This window comes from Malaclemys terrapin, chromosome 4, assembly GCF_027887155.1.
Source record: "Malaclemys terrapin pileata isolate rMalTer1 chromosome 4, rMalTer1.hap1, whole genome shotgun sequence".
NCBI classification, from domain to species: Eukaryota; Metazoa; Chordata; order Testudines; family Emydidae; genus Malaclemys; species Malaclemys terrapin.
The window spans coordinates 50,311,220-50,334,019 of record NC_071508.1 but is presented as its reverse complement, the minus strand read 5'-3'; the positions used below and the strand labels follow the sequence as shown (position 1 = coordinate 50,334,019).

The window sequence follows — 22,800 nt, the reverse complement described above, 5'->3', positions numbered from 1 at the left end:
TGTTGTTGGATAAATGAATGATTGTTTCTAAGCTTAAAAGCTATGTCAAAAATCTCCCCCCCTAGCACATGCAATACATTTTAATTTTTAGTTTAGGGCCTGATCCAAAGTACTTTGGAGTCAATGGGATTTAGATCAGGCCCTTACAGGAAACAATGTTATATGAAAAAAGAAAAAGGAAAAAAAATCCGCGAATAACACAAATAATGATTCTTTCCTAGAAATGGTACCAACCTGACTTGGCAGTATAGTGTGAAAATGCTCATTGTGTTTTTGTTCCTGAGAATAATCAAGAATGAAGTCTTTTTTTGTCTTGGATATTATTCCCTTGGATAGCATCCTCTAAGTCTCTTATAGTTGACCTTCCAAAGATGAGCTCCCTCAAGACTCTGATGGAAACTCTTTGTCATAGCTCAATTACTTTGTCCTTTACTTTTATGATAAAAGCCTGTTACTGCTTCAGTCCTCTAAGACAGCCCACATTGTCAGAAATTAAAAGCTGGACCCCATCCTTAAAATAAACTTCTCCCTTTTCAGGGCATAAGGTCTTCAAGCAGGCACCAAGGCTCCAGTTCAAGAAAGCACTTAATCACATACTTAACTTCAAGCATATATTTAAGTCCTTTAAGAGGACTTCTGTATGTGCTTAAGCACTGTATTGAATAGAGATGCTTTCCTGAATTAGGGCCCTAGACTTCTTATGTGTGTGGACAGCGCATAGTACATTCTTGGCACCACAAGTGTACAAATAATGATCATAAACAATAAACAATTCCAAATGAGTAATCAAAACACACTTCAGGAGTAGCGTTCTGTTTGTGTCAGAGGCCAACCACTATATGTTCACTTAGGCCTTAGTGCCTAATCCAAAACCTACTGAACTCAATGGAAATCCTACTAAAATTAATTGAAGTCTTTGTATCAGGCTCTTCGTTAAAATATTCTAGGTAGTACCTGCGGACGGATGGTGTTATTTCCTTTTCCAACGTGGTGAACAATCCCAGAGATACAGAGCGGACCAGCAAACCCAAGCAAGTCAGCCAGAATACGGAAAGTGCTGCTGAGAACTAGTGGTCTCCCAAATGCCCAGCAGAGAGCGCACCAAATTGATTTGGATCCTTGTGGATATGGAGACCTTTTGTTCTGCCCATTAAAAAAAAAAAAGATATATAAACATTGCAACACGTAAATACAATTGATATTTTAAATTTTAAAAATGAGCCTCAAGAGTAGATAATTCATAATATTGATTTGATAAGCTCTGGGCTAAAGAATTAGGAATGTGCAGGAATTCTGTTTCATGGGAAAATCCACAATTTAAATTTTATTTTTGTTCTGAATCAGAATGAAGTATAACATTCAAAAATTTCCCATGAAATGAAGTTTAACCACAAATGATTTTTTAAATCAAATAATTTCATTTCAATTTAGACTTTTACATTTATAGTATAAATTGCTAAACAAATAATAAAATTGGAGTATTCCATTTTGAAAAAGTTTGTTTTGGGAAAAAATAATAATGAAGGTTGAAATGGAAGGCTTCATTATTATTTTGTCCCAAAACAAAATTTTGTTGAAGGCAATATATTTTTGCGCAGTTTCAATTTTGTCAAAACAAAATTATTTGATGGCAAACATTTCACTGGGAAATTTTCAAGCAGCTGTACTCTTGACCTTGTGCCAAAGAGGAGGGGAATTTTTTTTCTAATTAAACAGGAAGACTAAGAATGGGTAGCCACAAGACCCACTTTTGCTGATTTGGCTTATGAGTCGCACAGTGGAGAGTAACACAATGGTTCTGTAATGTAGTGTTACATTAAAAGCCATTTTGTGCTAAAAATACAGGGGGAATTTGTGCAAATTTTATATAGTCTATAGTGAGATTGGCACAAGTTGCATTGCTCTATAGGGAGCAATGAGAGGTGTTCTGTCTTAAAGAGTTAGAATTCCTCTCAGTTTGCCCACTGCTACATGGTGTGAATTAGCTTGATAGTGGCAGAGCTGGCCTATTCCTCCTCTCTGCTCCTTACTGGACGCCAAAGGAGTAGGGAGGAAGCAGTTCCTGCTCTCCATTGAGTTCAAGTCTGGTATGCTGCTTTGTCCTTAAACAGGCTGCACACGAATGGGGAGGGAGTCTCCTTACTACCTCTTATACCACTGCACACACACATATAAGGGGCAGGTAGTGGTCTTAAGTGAAGACCACCAAGCTAAAAGAAGAACAGGAGTACTTGTGGCACCTTAGAGACTAACAAATTTATTAGAGCATAAGCTTTCGTGGACTACAGCCCACTTCTTCGGATGCATATAGAATGGAACATATAATGAGGAGATATATATACACACATACAGAGAGAAACTTGACCACCAAGCTAGTTCATTTCAGGCTCAATCCTGAACTCTCTCTCAAGAAAACTCCCACTGATCTCAATAAAAATTAGTCCTATAAAGCCCCTGTAAGATTAGTCAAACTTATTTTAGGTTCTTATTAAGAGGCAAGTTAACCATCTTCACAAAAAGAAGAACAGGAGTACTTGTGGCACCTTAGAGACTAACAAATTTATTAGAGCATAAGCTTTCGTGGACTACAGCCCACTTCTTCGGATGCATATAGAATGGAACATATAATGAGGAGATATATATACACACATACAGAGAGCATAAACAGGTGGGAGTTGTCTTACCAACTCTGAGAGGCCAATTAATTAAGAGAAAAAAGACCTGCACATCTACCAATGTGATATATGCCATCATGTGCCAGCAATGCCCCTCTGCCATGTACATTGGCCAAACCGGACAGTCTCTACGCAAAAGAATTAATGGACACAAATCTGACATCAGGAATCAAAATACTCAAAAACCAGTGGGAGAACACTTTAACCTGTCTGGTCATTCAGTGACAGACCTGCGGGTGGCTATATTACAACAGAAAAACTTCAAAAACAGACTCCAAAGAGAGACTGCAGAGCTAGAATTGATATGCAAACTAGACACAATCAACTCCGGTTTGAATAAGGACTGGGAATGGCTGAGCCATTACAAACGTTGACTCTATCTCCCCTTGTAAGTACTCTCACACTTCTTATCACACTGTCTGTACTCGGCTAGCTTGATTATCACTTCAAAAGTTTTTTTTTTTTTCTCTTAATTAATTGGCCTCTCAGAGTTGGTAAGACAACTCCCACCTGTTTATGCTCTCTGTATGTGTGTATATATATCTCCTCATTATATGTTCCATTCTATATGCATCCGAAGAAGTGGGCTGTAGTCCACGAAAGCTTATGCTCTAATAAATTTGTTAGTCTCTAAGGTGCCACAAGTACTCCTGTTCTTCTTTTTGCGGATACAGACTAACACGGCTGTTACTCTGAAACTTGTCATCTTCACAAAAGTATAATCCACAGTTGTGCAAACAATTACGTTTCCATAATTGTACCTGCAAACCAAACATTTGCACATGCAAATAGCCATTTACATGCACATCTGTTCATAATCATGCACAACCACTGTAAATACAAAAAGTGCACATACAAATTAGGCACTCAGCTCGCTGCATGCCTGACTTAATACAAACCAGGCTCTTAATACCTAGCATGTTTCCACTTTATATTTTTATATGAATTTATACTGTTACTATCAAAAAAGTAATGAGGTATTTTAAGCAATGTGTAAACACCACAAACATTTGTAGATAATCCCAGTCTTCTTTTTTCCCCCCTCATACCTTTTGTGCTTCAAAAGCCTCATTAAGGCGAATGTAATTTGTCAGAGCTCTCATGGCGATAGGCAGCTTGCCTATGGCTTTCAAGTCTATTGGCTTTTTATGGGCAGTCTTGATGAATGTATTCATCCACCAGTATGTTCCTTTGGACAGCAGATTCACAAAGGGCTGTAGGAACCGAACTCCAAGATCCTGAAGATCCTCGGGTGGCTTAACCTCTTTGGGGGTTTTGAAGAAAACGTATCTCTGAAATCCAAAAATCCCATCAAGAATCACATCAAGTGCATGGAAAAGAAAAAGACAAATCTGTGTGGAAGGGGATACTGAGATAACAGAAATGCCTGTCATTGTTCAGGAGGAATAGATAGCCACTGAGTGTATGGCTGGGATTTGCAAATAGACTAATGAAATTAGGCTCCCGACTCCTATTGAATTTCAGTCAAATTTGGGCACCTAATTTCCTTAAGTTACTTTGAAAATTCCAGCCTAAAAAGGAGAAAGATATTCAAGCCCTGAAGGAAGCCCACACAAAGATTGTATTTTGCCTGTGAATTTAATCCTGCACTGTAAAAATATATTAAAGCTCAGTGAATATTTACAATATTTTATGTTAAAATCTACATTGAAGATTATTCTGTCCAATGCTGCAAACTGCACAGTACAACACCCCGCCCCCATCTCCTGCAAACTTTCATAGAGAACCATTAAAATTAGATTGCACATGGCACCAGCAAATATTTCCATTGACTTAAATGGGAGAAAGATCAAGCCCCTAGACTACGATGTTTCATGCTGCAAGGATCAAAGTTCTTGTACAATATACTATATTTAAGAGTATCTTGTAGTACTATCACTAGGGAGTTCTGCTCAGACAAAGATGACATGACATGGCTCATCATTTGCTCCTACAATATTTATTAACATGGAATTTAATACACTGTAGCGTTGCAGTTAATTATGTAAAGCCATATTGATTAAAATTCTGTTTTTCATTAAATCCCACGCAACCCCAGCAAAATCAAACTGAACATTCTATGCAATTCTTGATTAAAAACTACAATCCCCTGTGTTGTGTTTTGCTTGTGATCTGTTTGCCTTCAATCATTCATATTCTTAGTTGCCAGAAGAGAGGCACTTTGTGCCTTAACGCTTGGAATATGCTATATTATTGGTTAGTTCAAGTCACATGTAAAAAGTAACATCTTTTAATTATTTACTCTAAAGAAATATGAAACTGAAAAAAACAACACTAAGCAATGGCTGATCATTTCAGTGGCTCATTTTGTAGTCTCCCTTGTGGCCCCAACATTTCCTAGCTAATTAAATCTCATTAGATTACAAAATTATATTAAAAGAACCATATTTAAAAGCAAGGTCCTGTTGGTATCATAGCTAAGTCTCATTATTCCATGAGCTGACACAACAGTTGTCAGTTGTGAGCTTAATATTTAACTTCCCATAGTCTGATCCACACTGTATGTTCTCTTGAATGTCTGTGAGCAGGCAACTTTTCCCTAATGCCTAGTTTAATTCAGTGCTGTGTGCATTGGGTGAGGGAAGTGATAAGGTGTTTTGAATTGTATTTCATGTAGCAATCTCCAAAGCCATCTATTAATAGGGATTCTGATTGTGGCCATAGCAAAGAGGAAATAATCAGAGAGGACTAAAGTTGCTCTAGCACCATGATAATAAAATAATAATATTTAAAAAATCACATTGTGTGTGCTCTTAGAGACTGGAAAACAATACTCTGTGTGGGTGTCACTGACTATGTTCTCGGCTAAAACGGACTATCCATTTCAATGTATCTTTCCCTTTATAAAGATTAATGATTTCTGAAGACTGAAGTTGTCAGTCATATAAGAAACATCTTTTCAAAACAAAATGGATGAAATTCATTCTGAATTGTCAATGCAGTGGAGTCAAAGGAGTTTGCAATAAAAATGAATTTGGCTTAATTATATTACTCGGATGTTTGGTTTTCAACTAGGTCTCTATTTCAGACTGATTTTTTTTTTTTACATTTTACATTATGCAGCCAGATAAAAGTAAAGGAAGAAACAGGAATGAGAATTACCTGGAAATTTAACTTACCCTCACCCTGATGACATTAATTTCTACAGATAGTAGCATTCCATATAGAATAACCAGAAGTCCCGTGAGGCAAAATCGAAGCTGAGAAAATCCAACCCCATTATCACAGAACTTTACAAATTTGATAGTTTTGGTTATAAAAGCTAAGGTCCAGTAGAACAGCAAGGCTGCCAATAAATAAATAAATACAACAACAAACATTAGTCAGCAATGATTGTGAAAAACTTATTTTAGACAAAATTAGAAGACTTTGCTAAATGGTTACACAGAAGGAAAATGACAAGCATGCATGAAACTAGGCAGTGCTCTTTCTCCTGTCAAAATGGCAACGCAACCAATTCAGTTTCCAAGAATGTGAATAATAGGATGAAGTTTGGGTCTGATCCTGCTCCCATTACATTCAGTGAGACCGTGGATAGTCTTTCAGGAGGATCTTCTGGTGCAAATTTCCATCTGCCTGTAAACCTATGCCTACATCAGTCCCTCCAAGGGAGTGGTGGTGTTTCAGTGGGGGAGGCCAAGGGGCCCAACTCCAAAGCTTTTAGATTCTGGGGAATCCACAGAGTTTGGTCTGGATGTTGACCTAGATATTCTGCTTTCCTTACCTGTGCAGAACTCTACTTGATGTTAAAGATAAAAGCCACCAAACAGACCTGAGAGCAAAATTTCCCCCTAAAATCGCTGCTTTCCTCAGTGTGTATGTACTATGCAAATTCCACACAACACAGTTTATAACACAGAATACACAAGCAAATAAAAGAAGGAGAATGGTGCTTGAGTAAGAAACCACAACTTTTGTAGAGTATTGATTTTCACAGAGCATTTTCTATTCAAGTGTACTCAGGCTGCAGTCATGTATAGACAAATAATTCCACCAAGAGGCTCTGGTGACATTGAAACCCCAATCTGGAGTTTATTTCACGTCATTCACTATATCATGAGACAGCTCCTCTGGGAGTAGACTCACTAGCGTCAATTATCCAATCATTAACTGAGTAGGATGAGCTGGGGGTTGACCCCACATTTGGTTTTATATATTTAATAATATCAGATTGGATTGTTCATTCTGACAGTAGAACAGTATGGGGAGGGAAATGTTGAGCATATCCGTTTGCAGCATTTTCTCCAATTCTCCTGTTGCAAGGCTGGGGGGCAGAGGCGTTTGTCGCCACCCCAGGCAGAATCAACAGTGAGGCTTACTCAGAAAGCTGGATGGTCCCCAGGGGACCCATGTAAATCTTAAGCAATCCACAGGAGGACAAGGCAATCTGAAATATCACAGAAATGGAAGAGGGATGGAGACTCAGGTCCATCTGATCACATTTTCTGTGGAGGAGTGAGATCCATGTGTGGAGAGTCCCCTGCATTAACAGAACCCGGGGGTGAGATCTGGCCCATGGTCTGCAATCCCACTTTCATTGAAGTAAATGACAAAACACCCATTTATTTCAATGGGAGTAGGTGTAACACTATAGGAGTCCCCATTGTGGCACCTTTAGTGTTTATATTAACGCTACAAGACAATGGAAGCATGGCATTTCATCAAGACAGAACTTCCATGGGCTACAATTACTGATCAAAGTTTAATGACCAATATAATGAATAGCTGTTACAAGTGAATGACTGTTGTCAGGGAAACCTGATCTTCCTGTAGTAGGAACAGGCTAGATTGTAAGAAAAAAAGCCCATATATGGTCAGATCTTCAGGACTAGCCTTTGGTGGCTAGTGAAACTCAGAGCAGAATGGGATGGGAGGGCCATGTGTTTCTCTCCTGCTTATAGGATCAGGTCACCCCTTCCTTGAAGCTCCTCACTGGCTTCCCAACTCTTACTGAATCAAGTTCAGTCTCTTGCTCAACTTCAGGGCTCTGCATATCATCTCACCCTTGCCTACATCTCTGCTGCTATTTCTGGCTACTCTTCCTCTTGGTTCAATTCTCTCTCTTTAATGATCCCTCCACTCACTCCCATCTGCTTACCTCTTTCAAGTTGACCCCTACACTTGGAAAATCTCCTACTCCTTGTCTACCATGTGTCCCTGTCTTTCCTCTTTCAAATCCCTCTTTCAAATCCACTTCTTCTTGCAATACTTTCTACCTTGTTCTACTCTTAACTTCCTTGCTTCATCTGTACTATTTCTCCCTCTTTTTTTGTCTAATTTATCTCGCATTGTAATCCCTTTGGGGCTGACAATGTATCTTACTCAATATTTTTAAAGCATTATATAAATGTAGGGTGCTATGTAAATCAACATCAACTGTGGGCACCCCTTATAAAAAAGTATAGAAATATCAATTTAAAGTATCTGGTATTAGCAAACAAGGCCATTCTTCTATTGGGAATTAAAGTACAAGTCTATCTGACCAATTTTCCTAATTACAGGATTTATTTTACAAAGCTGTTCTTGCCAAGTAAAAAGCTTGAATTTTACCTGAGTAGGTGAGCTGTGTAGTCTTAGAAGGTTCTAACCCTAACATTCTGAGATAATAGGTTGTACAAACACATGGTAAGAAACAGTCTCTGCCACTAAGAACTTGCAATCTAAATAGACAAGACACAGAAAGAGTGGGAGAAAGAGTGTTATGATCCCCATTTTATATGTGGGGAAATAAGGCAGAGGGTATGTCTACATTGCAATTAGACACCTGTGGCTGGCCTGTGCCAGCTGACTTGGGCTCGTGGGCTCAGGGGCTATTTAACTGCAGGGTAGACATTCGGGCTTAGGCTGCAGCCTGAGCTCTGGAACCTCCTGCCCCCTCACAGGGTCCCACATCCTGGGCTCCAGCATGAGCCTGAACATCTACACTGCAGTTAAACAGCCCCTGAGCCCAAGCCTTGTGAGCCTTGAGTCATCTGGCACGGGCCAGCCGTGGGTTTTTAATTGCAGTGTAGACATACCCAGAGAGATGAAATTACTTGTTTAAGATCACACAGGAAATCTGTAGCAGAGCTGGGAACTGAACCCAGTCCAGCGCCTTAACCACAAGACCATCTTTCCTCTCTAGTCTTCCTCTTTCTAAACTCATTTCTTCTTTGTTCACATTTTCTCACATCTTCGTCTCTTGGTTCATCCAGTTGCTGAATGCCCAAAATTCCTGCTGCTGAGTTACAGGGAGTTGTGTGAGAGTAGCATGCCCACGAGGTCTGCAAGACCAGGCATTTAAGTAAGCAGGGATTAATGAACTGCACAGTGTCTGTTTAGAGAGAAGTCCTGTGCATTGTTTAAGGGAAATAGGAAGGATGTTCCATTTTACAAGACAATAATCTAATTCTGAGGGAATAAATTATGAGTAACAGCCAAATAGTGCTAGTAATTACTGAACCAGATTACTGTCAGGGACAGTGAATCAGCCCTTCTCCTATGAATACAAGTGAACTAGTACTCTATTAATAAAATACTTTTCCCCTATGCCTTCCCAACTTAATGCTCCCTACTTGGAAAACTCCAAATGCCATCCAAATTTTATCCCTATCTTTAAGCCTGATTTTTAAATCTGTAAAGACAAATATGTGTTTTTGTAGCTGTTAAACATCATGATCAGATACTATAATTCTGTTACGTAGTCTGTAATATTGAGAAAAGAAAGAAGGGGTTTTCAATTTACATATAACATACCTGATATTTTTCAAAACAAGAGAGAATACATTTATGAATGTGGCACTCCAGTTTGTGCTATTAAAGCGGTATCCCTACTGTGTTCCCATTCTGCAACACAATTTAGACAGCAACCAAATTTGGCCTGATTAGTTTCCTATGGACCTTATTAAATTCCTACTGGCATCATCAGTTTTTCTATGGATTTCAGTAGACTTTGGATCAAGCCCTATAAAACCAGTTCCTCTAGGAACTATTTGCAAATTTAGGGCCTGACCCTGTAATCTAATCTGTGTAGATGGCACCCAGAACCTGGGTGGAGCTCCACTGGGACTCTGCATGGGCATAAGGGTCCATTCATGTGGATCCTAACAGGAAATTGGGGCTTTATTTATTTCACTAGGGATTAAATTAGATTGGTTTGGTAAATTTATCAGTGAAAGATACTTCTTTCAATTACTTTTCTGGTACACCCATTTTAAAACTTATCATAAGCTTAAAATTTTTTACATGATTCCAAAATAATTTGTTCACACTAAGGACTGTAAAGATATATTACTTCATAGCCATGCTGCAATGTAGGGGTTTGATACTTAAGTAAACCAATAATTTCAAACATCTCCTCTTTATGTGCTCATCTGCATAAAATCGTCATCATTATCTAGCCTCACACTGTCAACGTATGCTGTCACAATTAAAATTGAAAGTAGGACAACAGTCTAAGATCCGCCAATGATAAATTTTTAAAGATCTCCTCTCTGTATACTCAACTGCACAAATTCATTTCTTCAGATATCTCAATAGGATGCAGCAGTGATAGCAAAACAAAACCAAAACCCTCCTCATCATTTGACAGGAAAGTGATCTAGCAATTTGATTATCTTTTGGTCTGTTAACTGTTTAGAATCCAATTTTCAAAAAAGCCTGTTGACTATCAATGAGAATTGGGTACCTAACTCCCAGAGGCTCCTTTGAAAACCACAGCCTCAATACCTTATTAATTATGATGATTATTATTACTAGTCAAGTATTTCCAGAGGTCTCCCATGGGATCTGTGTGCCAGGTACTGCACAAAAACATAATATAAGATCCCTTTGGGGATGGGATTATGTATAAAATAGCTAACTAGCTGCACTACATTCTCAGTGATTTAACAGAGGGAATGTGAAAACAGTGCTGCATTATTAAACACTGCATTATACAATATGAAAAAAAATCAGTGTGATTGAATTTCTTCTATCACTGTAACAAGCTGGCAGTGTTTGCGTGAAACACCCCATCTTTCTAGCAGATGTCTAGCCTGTCAGGAAAAAGGAAAATGGGATCTGCTGACTCACCAAAGCAGGTGGCTCTTTACCCCAGCTGGGTCTAAGGGATGGAGAGAGGTTAGCTAGAGTGTGGTCACAGCAGTCCTGGGAGAGGAAACCTAGGGGCAACCAAGCCTGGGGAGAACATTTGAACTCATTTTTATATTATCTCTGTTGTTTGCTTTACCAATTAATCAAACCTCAGGAAGAGAGAGGAGTTTGTGCTTTATATACTGTGTGGACTACATTTGTAGGGCAGGTAAGGAATAGTGCCCGTTTCTAATGACATACATTTTAATATGATTATCAGTGAAATAAAGGCTCTGGACCAAATCCTGCCTTTCTTCACATCTGTACAGCCCCACTGCCTTCAATAGGTTTGCACAGCTGCAACTGAGTAGGATTTGACCCTAATAGATGGGAATTGGATTTAGAAAAAAACTATGCCTGCTGTACACTTAAGACCTGATCCTGTAGCGTGAAGAACATTCAAGGGAGTGGGAGAGCTGCAAGCACATGTTGAGCAAGCCCAGGATGTCGCATTTCCTATCTCCACTGATCCTGCATGAGCACCTCCTCTGAAATGTATTTCCCCTATTCACCCCACTAAATGACTGGGTAACTTTGGGCAGGAACAGGCCCTACATGCAAAAGTTTCACTGGCAGTTTGTAAAATAAAGATTCTATAGGCAACATACAGAGAAAGATCATTGTGGCATGGGGGGTGGAGGGTAATAATATATATGTAGGGAACACAGTGCATGGAGTTCTGTCCCAATCTCAGCACAGCCTTTCTTTCTGTGCCCCAGACTAGTCAGAGATGAAGAAAAGCAGGTTCTTTGATCAAATTTCAGAATAATTTAAAATAAACAAAAGTGTTATCCTAGCTGCTATCCATTTCTGGTGCTCTGGGAAAAACACCTCTATTTAGTGCAGGCCTTGGCTTGGCCATCAGAAAGAAAATCATTTCAGCCTTTAAGATGATACTGAATAAAATAATGCAATGATTGCTGAGCTCTTTCTAGACATCACAGATGGACACTATTAAGAGTAAGGCAGAGCTCCAGACATTCTATGGATTTTCTCCCAAGGTGCATACTGTTGCAAAATTCCCCACTGACATTAGTTAGGATGGCAGGATCCAGTAAGTAGCATTGAGGATTGAGCTTTGCCATATGTCATTGTGGCATCCAGACTATTGCTCACCCCTTTGGGTTTGTGTGTGTCTTTAATTGTACTTCTGCCAGGGACCTTCAAGATTTCAGCTTTTAGAACACTAACTAGATGTTACCCACCCTTTCTCCCAACCACCCCTTACACACTTTTAAAAGACGCAATTGCATCATCTGACCACTTTACAAAGGCCATGGAAAAACAGGTGTAATAAATGAGGCCCCCACAACCAGGGCCGGCTCTAGGCACCAGCAAAGCAAGCAGGTGCTTGGGGTGACAAATTTGCAGGGGCACAAGAATCCAGCATGAGAGCTGAGAACCAACAGGGAGCCCTGGGAGCTGTAGTTCCTTGGTTAGTTCCCTGCCTATAGAGCCAGCCCTGGAGCAGGGAAAGAACTACATTTCCCAGCATTCCCTCGGCCACAATTAACAGGAAAGGGAGGGGGAAGGAGTGTAGAACTGAAACCTCATGCTGCAGCTTGCTGTAAATGGTAAGAACAGAGCCAGCTCTAGGTTTTTTGCTGCCCCCCCCCCCCCCCCAGCCCTGGCTCCCCCTGCACCCCTGTGTTTCCCCAGCCCTGGACTCTCCCCCGCCCACACCCCCTGCTGCCCCAGCTCTGGCCCCACCTGCACCCCCCTGCTGCCCCAGCCCTGGGTTCTCCCCCACCCGCATTTCCTGCCGCCCCAGCCCTGGGTTCTCCCCTCACCCGCACCTCCTGCCGCCCCAGCCCTGGGCTCTCCCCCCCCACCCGCACCCCCTGCTGCCCCAGCCCTGGGCTCTTCTCCCCGCCCCTGCACCCGCACCCCCTGCTGCCCCAGCTCTGGCCCCCGCCCGCACCTCCTGCCGCCCCAGCCCTGGGCTCTTCCCCCCCCCCGCACCCCCTGCCGCCCCAGCCCTGGGCTCTTCCCCCCCCCCCTGCCGCCCCAGCCCTGGGCTCTTCTCCCCGCCCCTGCACACGCACCCCCTGCTGCCCCAGCTCTGGCCCCCGCCCGCACCTCCTGCCGCCCCAGCCTGGGCTCTTCTCCCCCGCCCCCCGCACTCGTACCTCCTGCCGCCCCACCCTGGGCTCTCCCCCAAAGAAAGAATTGGGTGGACTAAATGGACATTGCATCTCTCTATCTGAAGCCTAGCAAGGCAGGTACGTGGATCCCACTAGAATTTTAAAATGAAAAGTAAGGGAGGGGAGGCTCTGCTAGACTGGGCAGCTTTAGATACAGTACCAGGCACCTAAGAGGATTTACTCTTCTGAGCCATGGAAGCAGAAATTGACTTTTCTTTTCCAGATTTAGCTAATATTCAGAAAGGGAATCCAGCACCTGCCTTCCAGACTTGAACACCCTCAAAATTCAGGAGTGCTCAAGCTCAATTTGGACAGCTGTTACTTCATTTCTCCCAAATCAAATATACTGATCCACTGTAACTTGCTGTAGGAAAAAGTAGAATAAACTGAGCAAGAAATGCTTCCCAGTGGTTATTAGGACTGGAATTGCTATTTTCAACAGCCATTGCTTTTTTTTTATTATTATTTTTAAGTTTTAGTTTTTATTTGTTTAAAAGGAAGACAAATTCCCCATAGAAACAAAGAATGGAACAAAAGAATAATAAAGGCACCTCAACTTTTCCTCATTTATGTAGGACAGTCTTATATCCATCCAGATAGCCTTCAATCACACAAGCTGAAAATTGTTCCACTTTACTGCAGTTCTGTAACTATATGGGAACCAATCCTGTCTGTGTTCTGTGCACATCCAAAATTCCTGCTGAATGACCCACCCTGGGAGCGAGTTACCAGTGACCCAGGGCTTGGATGGCGGGGGGAGGCAGCCAAAATTTTTTTTTGCTTGAGGCAACAAAAAAACCTAGAGCCGGCCCTGCCCACAACTGCATCCCATCGTAAGCAGAACTCACCATGGAATTACATAGCGAATCAAGCTTGAAAATGAATGGGATATGGATTTGAGTTATGGCTAGCAAAGGATCAAGATGGCAGTTTAAAGCACTTAACTCCTACAAACTTCCCTCTCCATCCTCTGTACTTCCAGCTTTCCTCTCTGATCTCCAATACCATTAAAAACAAAAGTTAGGTAGTTTGTTACAGATTTCTTTCTTCCTCCCTCCTCCCTAGGGTGACCAGTTGTCCCGATTTTATAGGGACAGTCCTGATATTTGGGGCATTGTCTTATATAGAGTCCTATTACCCCTACCCCATCCCGATTTTTCACACTTGCTGTCTAAACACCCTACTCCTCCCCAACAATGGACTTATGTAGGAGAAAATCTATTTTAACGAGATGCTGAACAGTACAACCTACTCCATGTGCTGCTTATGAGTGTCATGTGGCTCCACTGCTGAGACCTGACTGCAGGTTGTGTACACAAAAGGGCTAAACAAATAAATGAAATAGAGGATGATATATATTTAAGCCATTTAGAAAAAAGAAACTAGTAATTTTAGATGCTCAACTTGAGATACCTTAAAAGGGCTAGGGATGGTATCCCTAGCCTCTGTATTACCAGAAGCTGGGAAATGGGCAAAGGATGGATCACTTGATGATTATCTAATCTGTTCATTCCCTGGCATTGGTCACTGTTGGAAAACAGGATACTGGGCTAGATGGACCTTTGGTCTGACCAGTATGGCCGTTCTTATGTTCTTTTTTCCCCTCCATAGGAGGGGTACTTAGGCACCTTTCCGGCACCTCAAGTTGGGCATCCAAATTTTTTAGGAAACCAAAATTGCTAGTCACATCTAAAAAATCTTGGTCTGTGTTTTTGGCCTTTACTTTAACCAGCAAATCAACCTTTCCACGGGTTCCAATGCTGACTTAAGTGCTGCTTCACTTCTTTTCAGGTATGTGGCACGTTACTTCCCTTACTGCTATTCTAATGATGAGTAAGAAACACTGAATGTGCTCTTCAGTCAGTTAACGGTGCATCTTTCTATTAGAGTCCTGGTTGGAAAAACCTGCTCCAAGGATTTGCAGCTGATACCTAACTGTGTTATTTAAATTACAATGGACTCTCAGATTTTCAGTATCCCTGAAACACTGCTATAATGAAATGTAATTTTAGATAGAAAAAAAATCTGCCATGATAAAAGAAGAACTTGCTAAGATTAAATGAAAATTGAAATGATAGCTACTGAGCTGCATTTTGGGGAAGTGCCATCTCAGACGGATTCTTTCTGTAATGTTTTCAAGACTCACGGGAAGTCACCAATTGACAATTTGCCTCCTATGATATAGAAAAAGGGTAATTCACAGCCCCAGACAGCTCATATTAACATCTCTATTAAAGAAGAAGAAATCCTTCTCCTACTACTTTTTTGCATTATAACAGACTAACTCCAATGGAAACGGCTCATCTGTTCCTGGCATGGAAGAAGCAAAATGCTTTAAAAAAAATACCTGTGAAACATAATCATAGTAATCAGATGCACAAAATGCAAGCTCTTCAGCATGAAAACCATTTTGTGGAAAAAAGTGTAAAGAATTAGAACTCACAGAGACCTTGCTGGGACGCTGCGTAGGAGTGCACTCCTACTTTTATGCTTTCAGCCATAGCAGGGGGCCAGGAAATGTATAAATAAGTAGTGAGCACTTTCAAATCTCTTGCAGTCTGAGATTAATTTGTCACACCTACACCTTTTCCAAGTGGACTTTCTTTGAAATCCACTGCTATACTTCATATAATGCACCTACATGTGTGTAAGGTTGCCAACAGAAGTGTCTTTTCTGTAGCTACTTAGAGTTTGTATGTACCCTTGTTTCCACAGTAAGATACAATAATACTGTGTAACACTTGGGCCTTATACAATACTTCCTATTCAAAAGATCTGAAAACAGTTTACAAAGGAGAATTTTCCTGACAAGGAAACTGAGGCACAGAGAGATTAAAATGCTGAAGGTCGTTGTCAGCACCAATTTCCCCTGATTCCTCCCACATTTCAGACCACACCCACTTTTATATTGTTTAAAGCACTTTTAGATGCTTTATAGATTTCTATTACAGTTTTATATTACGCATTACACTAAGTAAGCTGGTTTAGTCAGCACCTGGGCTTTTGAGACTACAGTCGTAACAATTGCAACTCTCTTCTAGTATCTAAGGTAAAAAAGCACATAGCTCAATTCACCCGAGAAAATTCCACAGAGTCAACACCATGCACCTTACAGAAGTTGAATGTGTTGGGAAGCTTAGGTTGCATAAAAATAGCATATATCATTTGAACTGAAGTTTGATAATGGGAACCAGTAGAACAAAACATACCTTAATTTTATCCGATAAGCAAGCAAAAACCTAGCTGAAATGAGAGTATGAGGAGTTACTGCCAGAACCTGTCAGACCTTAGTTACAGAATTAACAGATAACACAAGAGCAACATATTCACACATCCACAGCTTTCTGTATTGTGGAACATACCTATTAATAACTTTGGAAAATTTGATGTTTCGATGTTATGGTAGTAAACAACAGATGTGATGGCTGCCAAGAATGCCATACCAGCTGGCATGTACAGGTGCAAATGACGGGATTCTGAAACCCTTAAAAATAAAAATTAAAAATTTTTTTTATATACACATACATACACACACAGCCACCCACCCCTAAACAAAGCTTAAATATACACTGGTTTAATTATCAGTTATTCACCTCTCTTGTTACTTATCATTAGACTTGGCAGAATTTGAGTCTTTTTTTAGAATTGACAGATAATTAAAATGTTTAAAGCATTTTTTATTTTTAACTATTTACATTTTTCACAATTGTGCAAAAATATGGGTTTAAAACTTTTTTTTTATCAATTTAAATTTTCACAGTTGTGGGAAATTATGGAAGAAGGTCAGACAATTATTTAATAGACACAAATTCAAAAAGTTAAAACTTCATAACCATTAAAACACATTGTCAAAAATCATGTCAAAATATACAATGCAAATATCCTTAAATCCCGAAATTCAAAAAAGTTCTCAAGCAGCATTTTTCTTACTTTGCTTATCTGAAAATTTCAATGAATTGAAATTTGGGGGGAAGGGATAACTCAGTGGTTTGAGCATTGGCCTGCTAAACCCAGGGTTGTGAGTTCAATCCTTGAGTGGGCCACTTGGGGATCTGGGGCAAAATCAGTACCTGGTCCTGCTAGTGAAGGCAGGGGGCTGGACTCAATGACCAGTCCCTTCCTGTTCTAGGAGATGGATATCTCTATTTATTTATTTATGATCATCTATAGAAATATTTTGTCAGGTTGCATGTGTACAGTGAAATTGTACAAATTCTAGTGCATTCCATTTTCAACAATTACAATCAACAATCAAACAAACCAACCCACCCAAATAATCAGGGAATTACAATATGCCTTGAAGACACAGTCCTGCATTGCAGGTAAGGCAGAATTGCACCAAAGGTGCAGTTTACTCTTCAATGCCTGGTCAGCCATTTCTGCTGGCTGGCAGATAGTTGGATGAGCCATAACCCCATTTTCCCTTTTCCCTACAAGGTAGTAAGGACAAAGCAGCCCCTGTGCTCCCCAGAAAGCAAGGGCTACAATTCAGCCTGGCTCATTTCTGAGCCACTCAAAGTGAGGGTGGTGACATGCAGGATGAGAGGTCTGTGAACAATCCAGGAGTGGGAGAGTCAGGAGGATGTATACCTTCGTCCCCCAGCCTAATGGAAAAGTCAGTCGAGAATGAATGCTTCTCTGGCTCCCTCTGCCCCTTCCTTGTATAGGGAATCGAGAGGTAGTGGAGGGTATGCATATGGGATGGAGGTGGGGTGGAAAGAGCTGCACTGTCAGAGAGCTGAAAGTGCTACAGAAGTCGCTGGAGCTCAGCGTGCAAAGGTTCTGTCCTCCAAGAGATTACTCAGGGCATGGCGGTCAAACTATTGCTCATTCCTTAGGTCTGCGCATGGGAAACACAAATCCTGCCCCCAAAGGAATAATCTGGGGAAATCCCCACACATTGACATAAGTGAGGCCACATGGGCAACCTTTGGCCTAAATGCTTTGCTTAATGACAAGTAACCGCTATTGGTAATAGGAAGACTTATATGTGGATACCTTAATGTCACTAAATTTATAAATAAGGGCAGATTTTTATACAACAGAGTAGAATTCCAACAGTGAGAAGCCAATAGTTTAGGGATCACATATTTTTACACAGATTTCAGCAGAGTTCTTCAGTTATTCCATGTTTTAGTAGATAATGCTGTAGGAGTAGGAGGTATTTTGCTATAACTCACAAACAGAAGCAAGCTGCAGGAATTCTACTATATAAGCATATCACTAAGCCATTTTTACAACACAGTAGCACGGGTCTATTGCTGGTTGCCAAAGGCTTTGACAGCCCGACTACTATCAAGAGAGCTTTTAACAGCAAGACTTGTTTTGATTTTAGGAAGATGATGAGTCTCTTCGCTACAGGAACAAAATCTGTTTTTATTCACAGAACAACTTGCTAAGCTGCCGAGTGCTCCAGAGATGTGATTGTGGGCTGGCAGCCCTCCAGTATAGTTAGGAACTTTGATTCTCATCAGGATGCACTTCTTATTCAACAGCAGTGTTCTGGGTCAGTTTAAGAATAACCTTAAAGAGGGCAATATTCTGCTTCAAGTCCCCACATACTTATAATTAAAAACAAAAATCAGTATTAGAAAAGCTCTTTCTAAAATGCCTTTTGGGTGCTAAGGGATTTCCTGTTTAATGTATACTTACGAGGAGATAAAATGTATAATAAAATAATAAAAATGGGCAAAACTGATACAGAGAGATATAATTCAGTTAAACTAGGGTTCCTGCTATGCAGTCCATGATGTTTATACATATATACTCTCAGCCTATTATGGTAGAGAAAACAAAATAACTATTGGTACCATAAAGTACTCTCAGGATTCATATGACTTGCTTTATTCAGAAAATTTCTCTCATATTTTATTACATAAACTCTTATGCCAAATTTCAGGTCATAAGTAAAGGAATGGTAGAATTAAATAAGGATATATATGCTAGTATATTAGTCTACTCCTAATCTTGCTCCCAATGAAAGTCAAACACGCATTGATTTCAACTGGAACAGAACCAGTTTATGTTTCATTCTATTTATATTTCAACTTTAGTGAACAGGATTTGATCCCATCATAGTAATGTGAGTAGCTCCATTCAAGGCAAGAAGGCAATAGGTTTGATTCTTTTCTCTCACACACTGGTGGCACATCAGTAGTTACTCTGTTGAGGTCAATGGAGTTACTCCAGTGTAAAACATGTGTGAGAAGAGAATCAGGTCCAATAAGCCTTTGAGCAAGGGAAGCAGAACTTGGCTCATGGAGGAATATTTGTGACCTAATCCTGTACATGGGAGTTTTGTCTGAGCAAGGACTGTGGGATCAGGTCCTTAGATGTTTCATTAAAACATCACCATCTGCTTGAATTGTCAGGATATATCTAAGATTATCCTTTGGAATGATAGTGTCATTAAATTTAACTAAAAATGATTCAGGGGCAGGCCATTTTTATGTGTGCACATACTTGGCAAGGTCTATGGAATTTCTGATACAAAGTCTGTAGGTTAATCACCATGAATACAGATTACATGTTTATAACAAGCCAAATGGCTTAGATGAAAATTTAGACAGGGGAGTAGTACTTACATAGAAACCCTTCAAAGATAGTGGGTATTATCAAGAAGAACTATGCATCCACTTACCCATCTGACACTATGCCCTCTGCTATTTCACACACCAGCACAAACAAAAGGATGAAAGTCAAGATCCAACGTAAATTGTGGCCGGGAAAATGAAGCCAAGTGCTATGATGTATATGAACTTTGGAACTCTGACTTCCCCATCCTAAACGTAAAAGCAGAATCATCATGAGGATTTTTATGTGCAACCATAACCCCACATGAGAAAATGTTCTAAACTGAAAATGTTGAACTCTTTTCTCTCTTTCATTTTTAAAAGCAATAACTGAGTTGGAAAATGTTACAAGTGAGGACTCTCACTGTGCAACTATACTGTAAAAATGTGACATCGGGACTGATCCTACATTCCTTGTGCACTAAACATTTCTAAGACCTACAGTGGGTGTTTTAGTTGCAAAAAAAGTAGAGTAGGGCCCAAGTATAAAGGGGAAAAAAAACAGTGACACAGTTAGACCCTGATCCTATAAACACTTGCATGTTTATAACATTATTCAAATGAATCAACCCACTTAAATCAATGAGACTACTCATGCAAGTAAATTTATGCATATATTTAAGTATTTGCACGCTTGGAGACTCATGTAACAATTTTATTATGGAATGTAAGCCAAAAAGCACATAGAATATATAACAATCTTCCAGTAAATTTAATAATGTGATTCCAAATAATCTCAAACATTAAATATTTATAACCAAACTTTTTAAAAATGCCAGTATTTTTACTATATAATAAAATTCTGTGCAATTAATTTTATTAATATAACTTAGAAAAAAAGCATAAATTTCATAAAGTAATTATTTTTGACAGGCTTCTTTGCTCACAAATACCATTGCTTAATTTTAAAAATTAAAGCAGTAATATTTAGTTCTTAAGAAAGTTAAATACTAGAGCATAGCATGGCATTTATGCTGCCCAGATTTCCTGCTAAACAGCTCCTCAAATGACTGCTTTGAGCTTTCGTGAGCAAAGGACACCCATTTTGACATATTATGTTGTGGTTTTGTGTTGTGGACAAACATCACCCAGGAACCAGACTGACTCCTGTAACTTATAAATTTATGCAGAATTGGAACTCCTAGTTCCAGTAATGAAGAAGTGTATTAAACCACTGGGCCACCTACTGGTAGCCCCAATATAATGTCTGGTAGTGAATTCATGCTAATATAGCTTAACTTTCAGTAAGTGGCTGTATTATTTGACAATATCAAATCAACTTGCTCCAAAACAGTAGCTTTCTGATTTTAGCAGTAAACTTGTTCTGTTATTTCCTCAGCTTGCAAAGCTCATAGGGCAAAATCCTGATGTCCTTATGCAGTTTCTACTCAATCCTTACATGGGGAAAACTTCCACTAACTTAATGGACTTGAAAAGGAGTTTTGCCTGCATAAAGAAAGCCAATTCTTGTAGTCCATGAGACTTTCCAAAGTCCCCTTATCACAGGCAAATCTGAGCTACATATGTTAAAATTAGAAAGCGTGAATGCTTCCATTAATATAAAATAATAAGATTATAATAGTTGGGGGAAATGATAGCTTGATTGATAGGTCATCCTAAAGTATGCATCTAGTCAGTATTACTTTAAACATGTAACATTTTAGCTGTCTATTCATGTTTAAACAGTTTAGTCCAGAGGCAACAAACGATTATATTGGTACAGACAGCTTGATTAGTTACACTGTTTATACTGTGGTACCTCAGGCTTCTGTGATGCATTGGCAGAATATGGCTAATTCATTAAACTGTCCTTAATGAACATTTAAGGGTGTCCCTTTCTGTCAACTAAACTGTGTTAACATTAGTAGCTTGAGTGAACCTGCTGAATAAACTCAACTGACACAGGATTTTCAGAAAAGCTCAGCAAGATTCAAGTCCCTTCTGAAGTAATGGACATGCCACCTTTGACTTCAATAGGAGCCCTTAGGCTGAGTGCTTCTGAAAATCGTGTGTGTGTGTGTGTGTGTGTCTGTGTCTGTGTCTGTGTCGCATGAGAGACTGCAACCCACCCGGTCACAGGCAACTGGAAACAATGTCAGGCTCCTCCGTCAAATGCATCCAGTCGCGATCTTTGCCCCGACCCATGTGCCAGCTGATCAGGCCCCAGGCTAGCGCTTTGCAACCCAGGAGCGGTGGGCTCTTAGAGAATGCCCCGAGGCACACTGCTGGGAGTGGATCCATCCAGAAAGGCAAGGTGAAGAGACCGATGCTATGGCTGAAGCAAGCAAGAAAGCCAAGGCTCCCTGCTTGGAGATATGGAGCAGACTAGGCAGGCTGCAGAGCTAGGGTACCGGCGAGAAAATCATAAATACCCCCCCGCGCACAACAGAGCAGCCTAAATGGGGCCGTGCAGCCGCACTCACCTATGAAGAGGATAGGGAAGGTGATGAAGAGCAGGAAGACGTGCGGCACCACGTTGAGCGCGTCGACAAAGCAGCCGTTGTTGAGCACCCCTTTCTCCACGTTGTAAGCGGCCGAGTTATTCTCATTGCCACAGAACGCCAAGGACATGGTGGAGGAGCTGGGACGCTGCGCGCAGCGCGCAGGGGAGGGGGGCGCATCCACACACACATAGACTGTCGCGGCGCTGAAGGCGGCGGGGTTGGCCTCCCTCCCCGGCATTACCTGGGGGACATGGTGCGGAGCCCCGGCCCCCGGCGCAGAGCGCGCGCAGAGCGAGGCATGGGAGAAGCCAAGGGGGCTGCCAGCAGCTGCGCCCCAGAGGCGCGCGCGGGTCACCGTGCTGGAGAGGGGTCCGCGCGCCTCGCCCGGCGCTCTTCGGTCCGGAGCCCTTCAGACCGGCTGCCCAGTCCTAGGCCAGCAGGCGGGAGGCTGCTGTGCCCGCTCCTGGGAGGCTGCCTTGCTCCCGCGCCTGCTAGGATGGGAGCAGCTGAGGCTGCAGGACCAGCAGGCTGGAGACTACGGGAACATCTGGCGGCAGCATCGCAGACAGAGAAACAAGAGGAGGCTTCGCCCTGGTGGCCGCTCCTCGCGCGCCTCAGTCGCTGCTACTGCTGCGTGAGTGCAGCTGCAGCTCCGGCCTTAAAGGAGCCGCCTTCCTTCCCCCCCTCTGCCAAGGAAGCAGGGGCAGCAGGCTCGCCCCATCTCCAGCCCCCCGCCCGCACTCTCCAGGGCAGGTCTGGGGTCTGTACAAACCAAATCCAGCCCGTTTTGCATTCCGCCCGGCATGCTCGCGCTTGGGCTCTCTGGGGGAAA

General features: G+C 41.2%; 1 protein-coding gene across 9 annotated transcripts in view; it reads right to left on the bottom strand.

Moving 5' to 3' along the window:
* ABCC8 (ATP binding cassette subfamily C member 8) overlaps window positions 1-22,568 on the bottom strand; it is a 139,717-nt gene extending 117,149 nt beyond the window's left edge. For 4 of the 9 annotated variants that reach the window (XM_054027476.1, XM_054027477.1, XM_054027478.1 and 1 more), the window contains exons 1-6: window positions 21,948-22,568; window positions 19,593-19,734; window positions 16,315-16,436; window positions 5,816-5,982; window positions 3,725-3,967; window positions 955-1,143 (exon numbers count right to left, since the gene is read on the bottom strand). In XM_054027476.1, coding sequence (XP_053883451.1) covers window positions 955-1,143; window positions 3,725-3,967; window positions 5,816-5,982; window positions 16,315-16,436; window positions 19,593-19,734; window positions 21,948-22,206 — 1,122 coding nt within the window. In that variant the 5' untranslated portion in view covers window positions 22,207-22,568. Of the gene's footprint in view, window positions 1-954; window positions 1,144-3,724; window positions 3,968-5,815; window positions 5,983-16,314; window positions 16,437-19,592; window positions 19,735-21,947 lie in introns of those variants that run through there. The other 5 variants (XM_054027480.1, XM_054027481.1, XM_054027482.1 and 2 more) reach the window with 3 other exon arrangements.
* Between the last annotated feature and the right edge of the window lie 232 nt (window positions 22,569-22,800).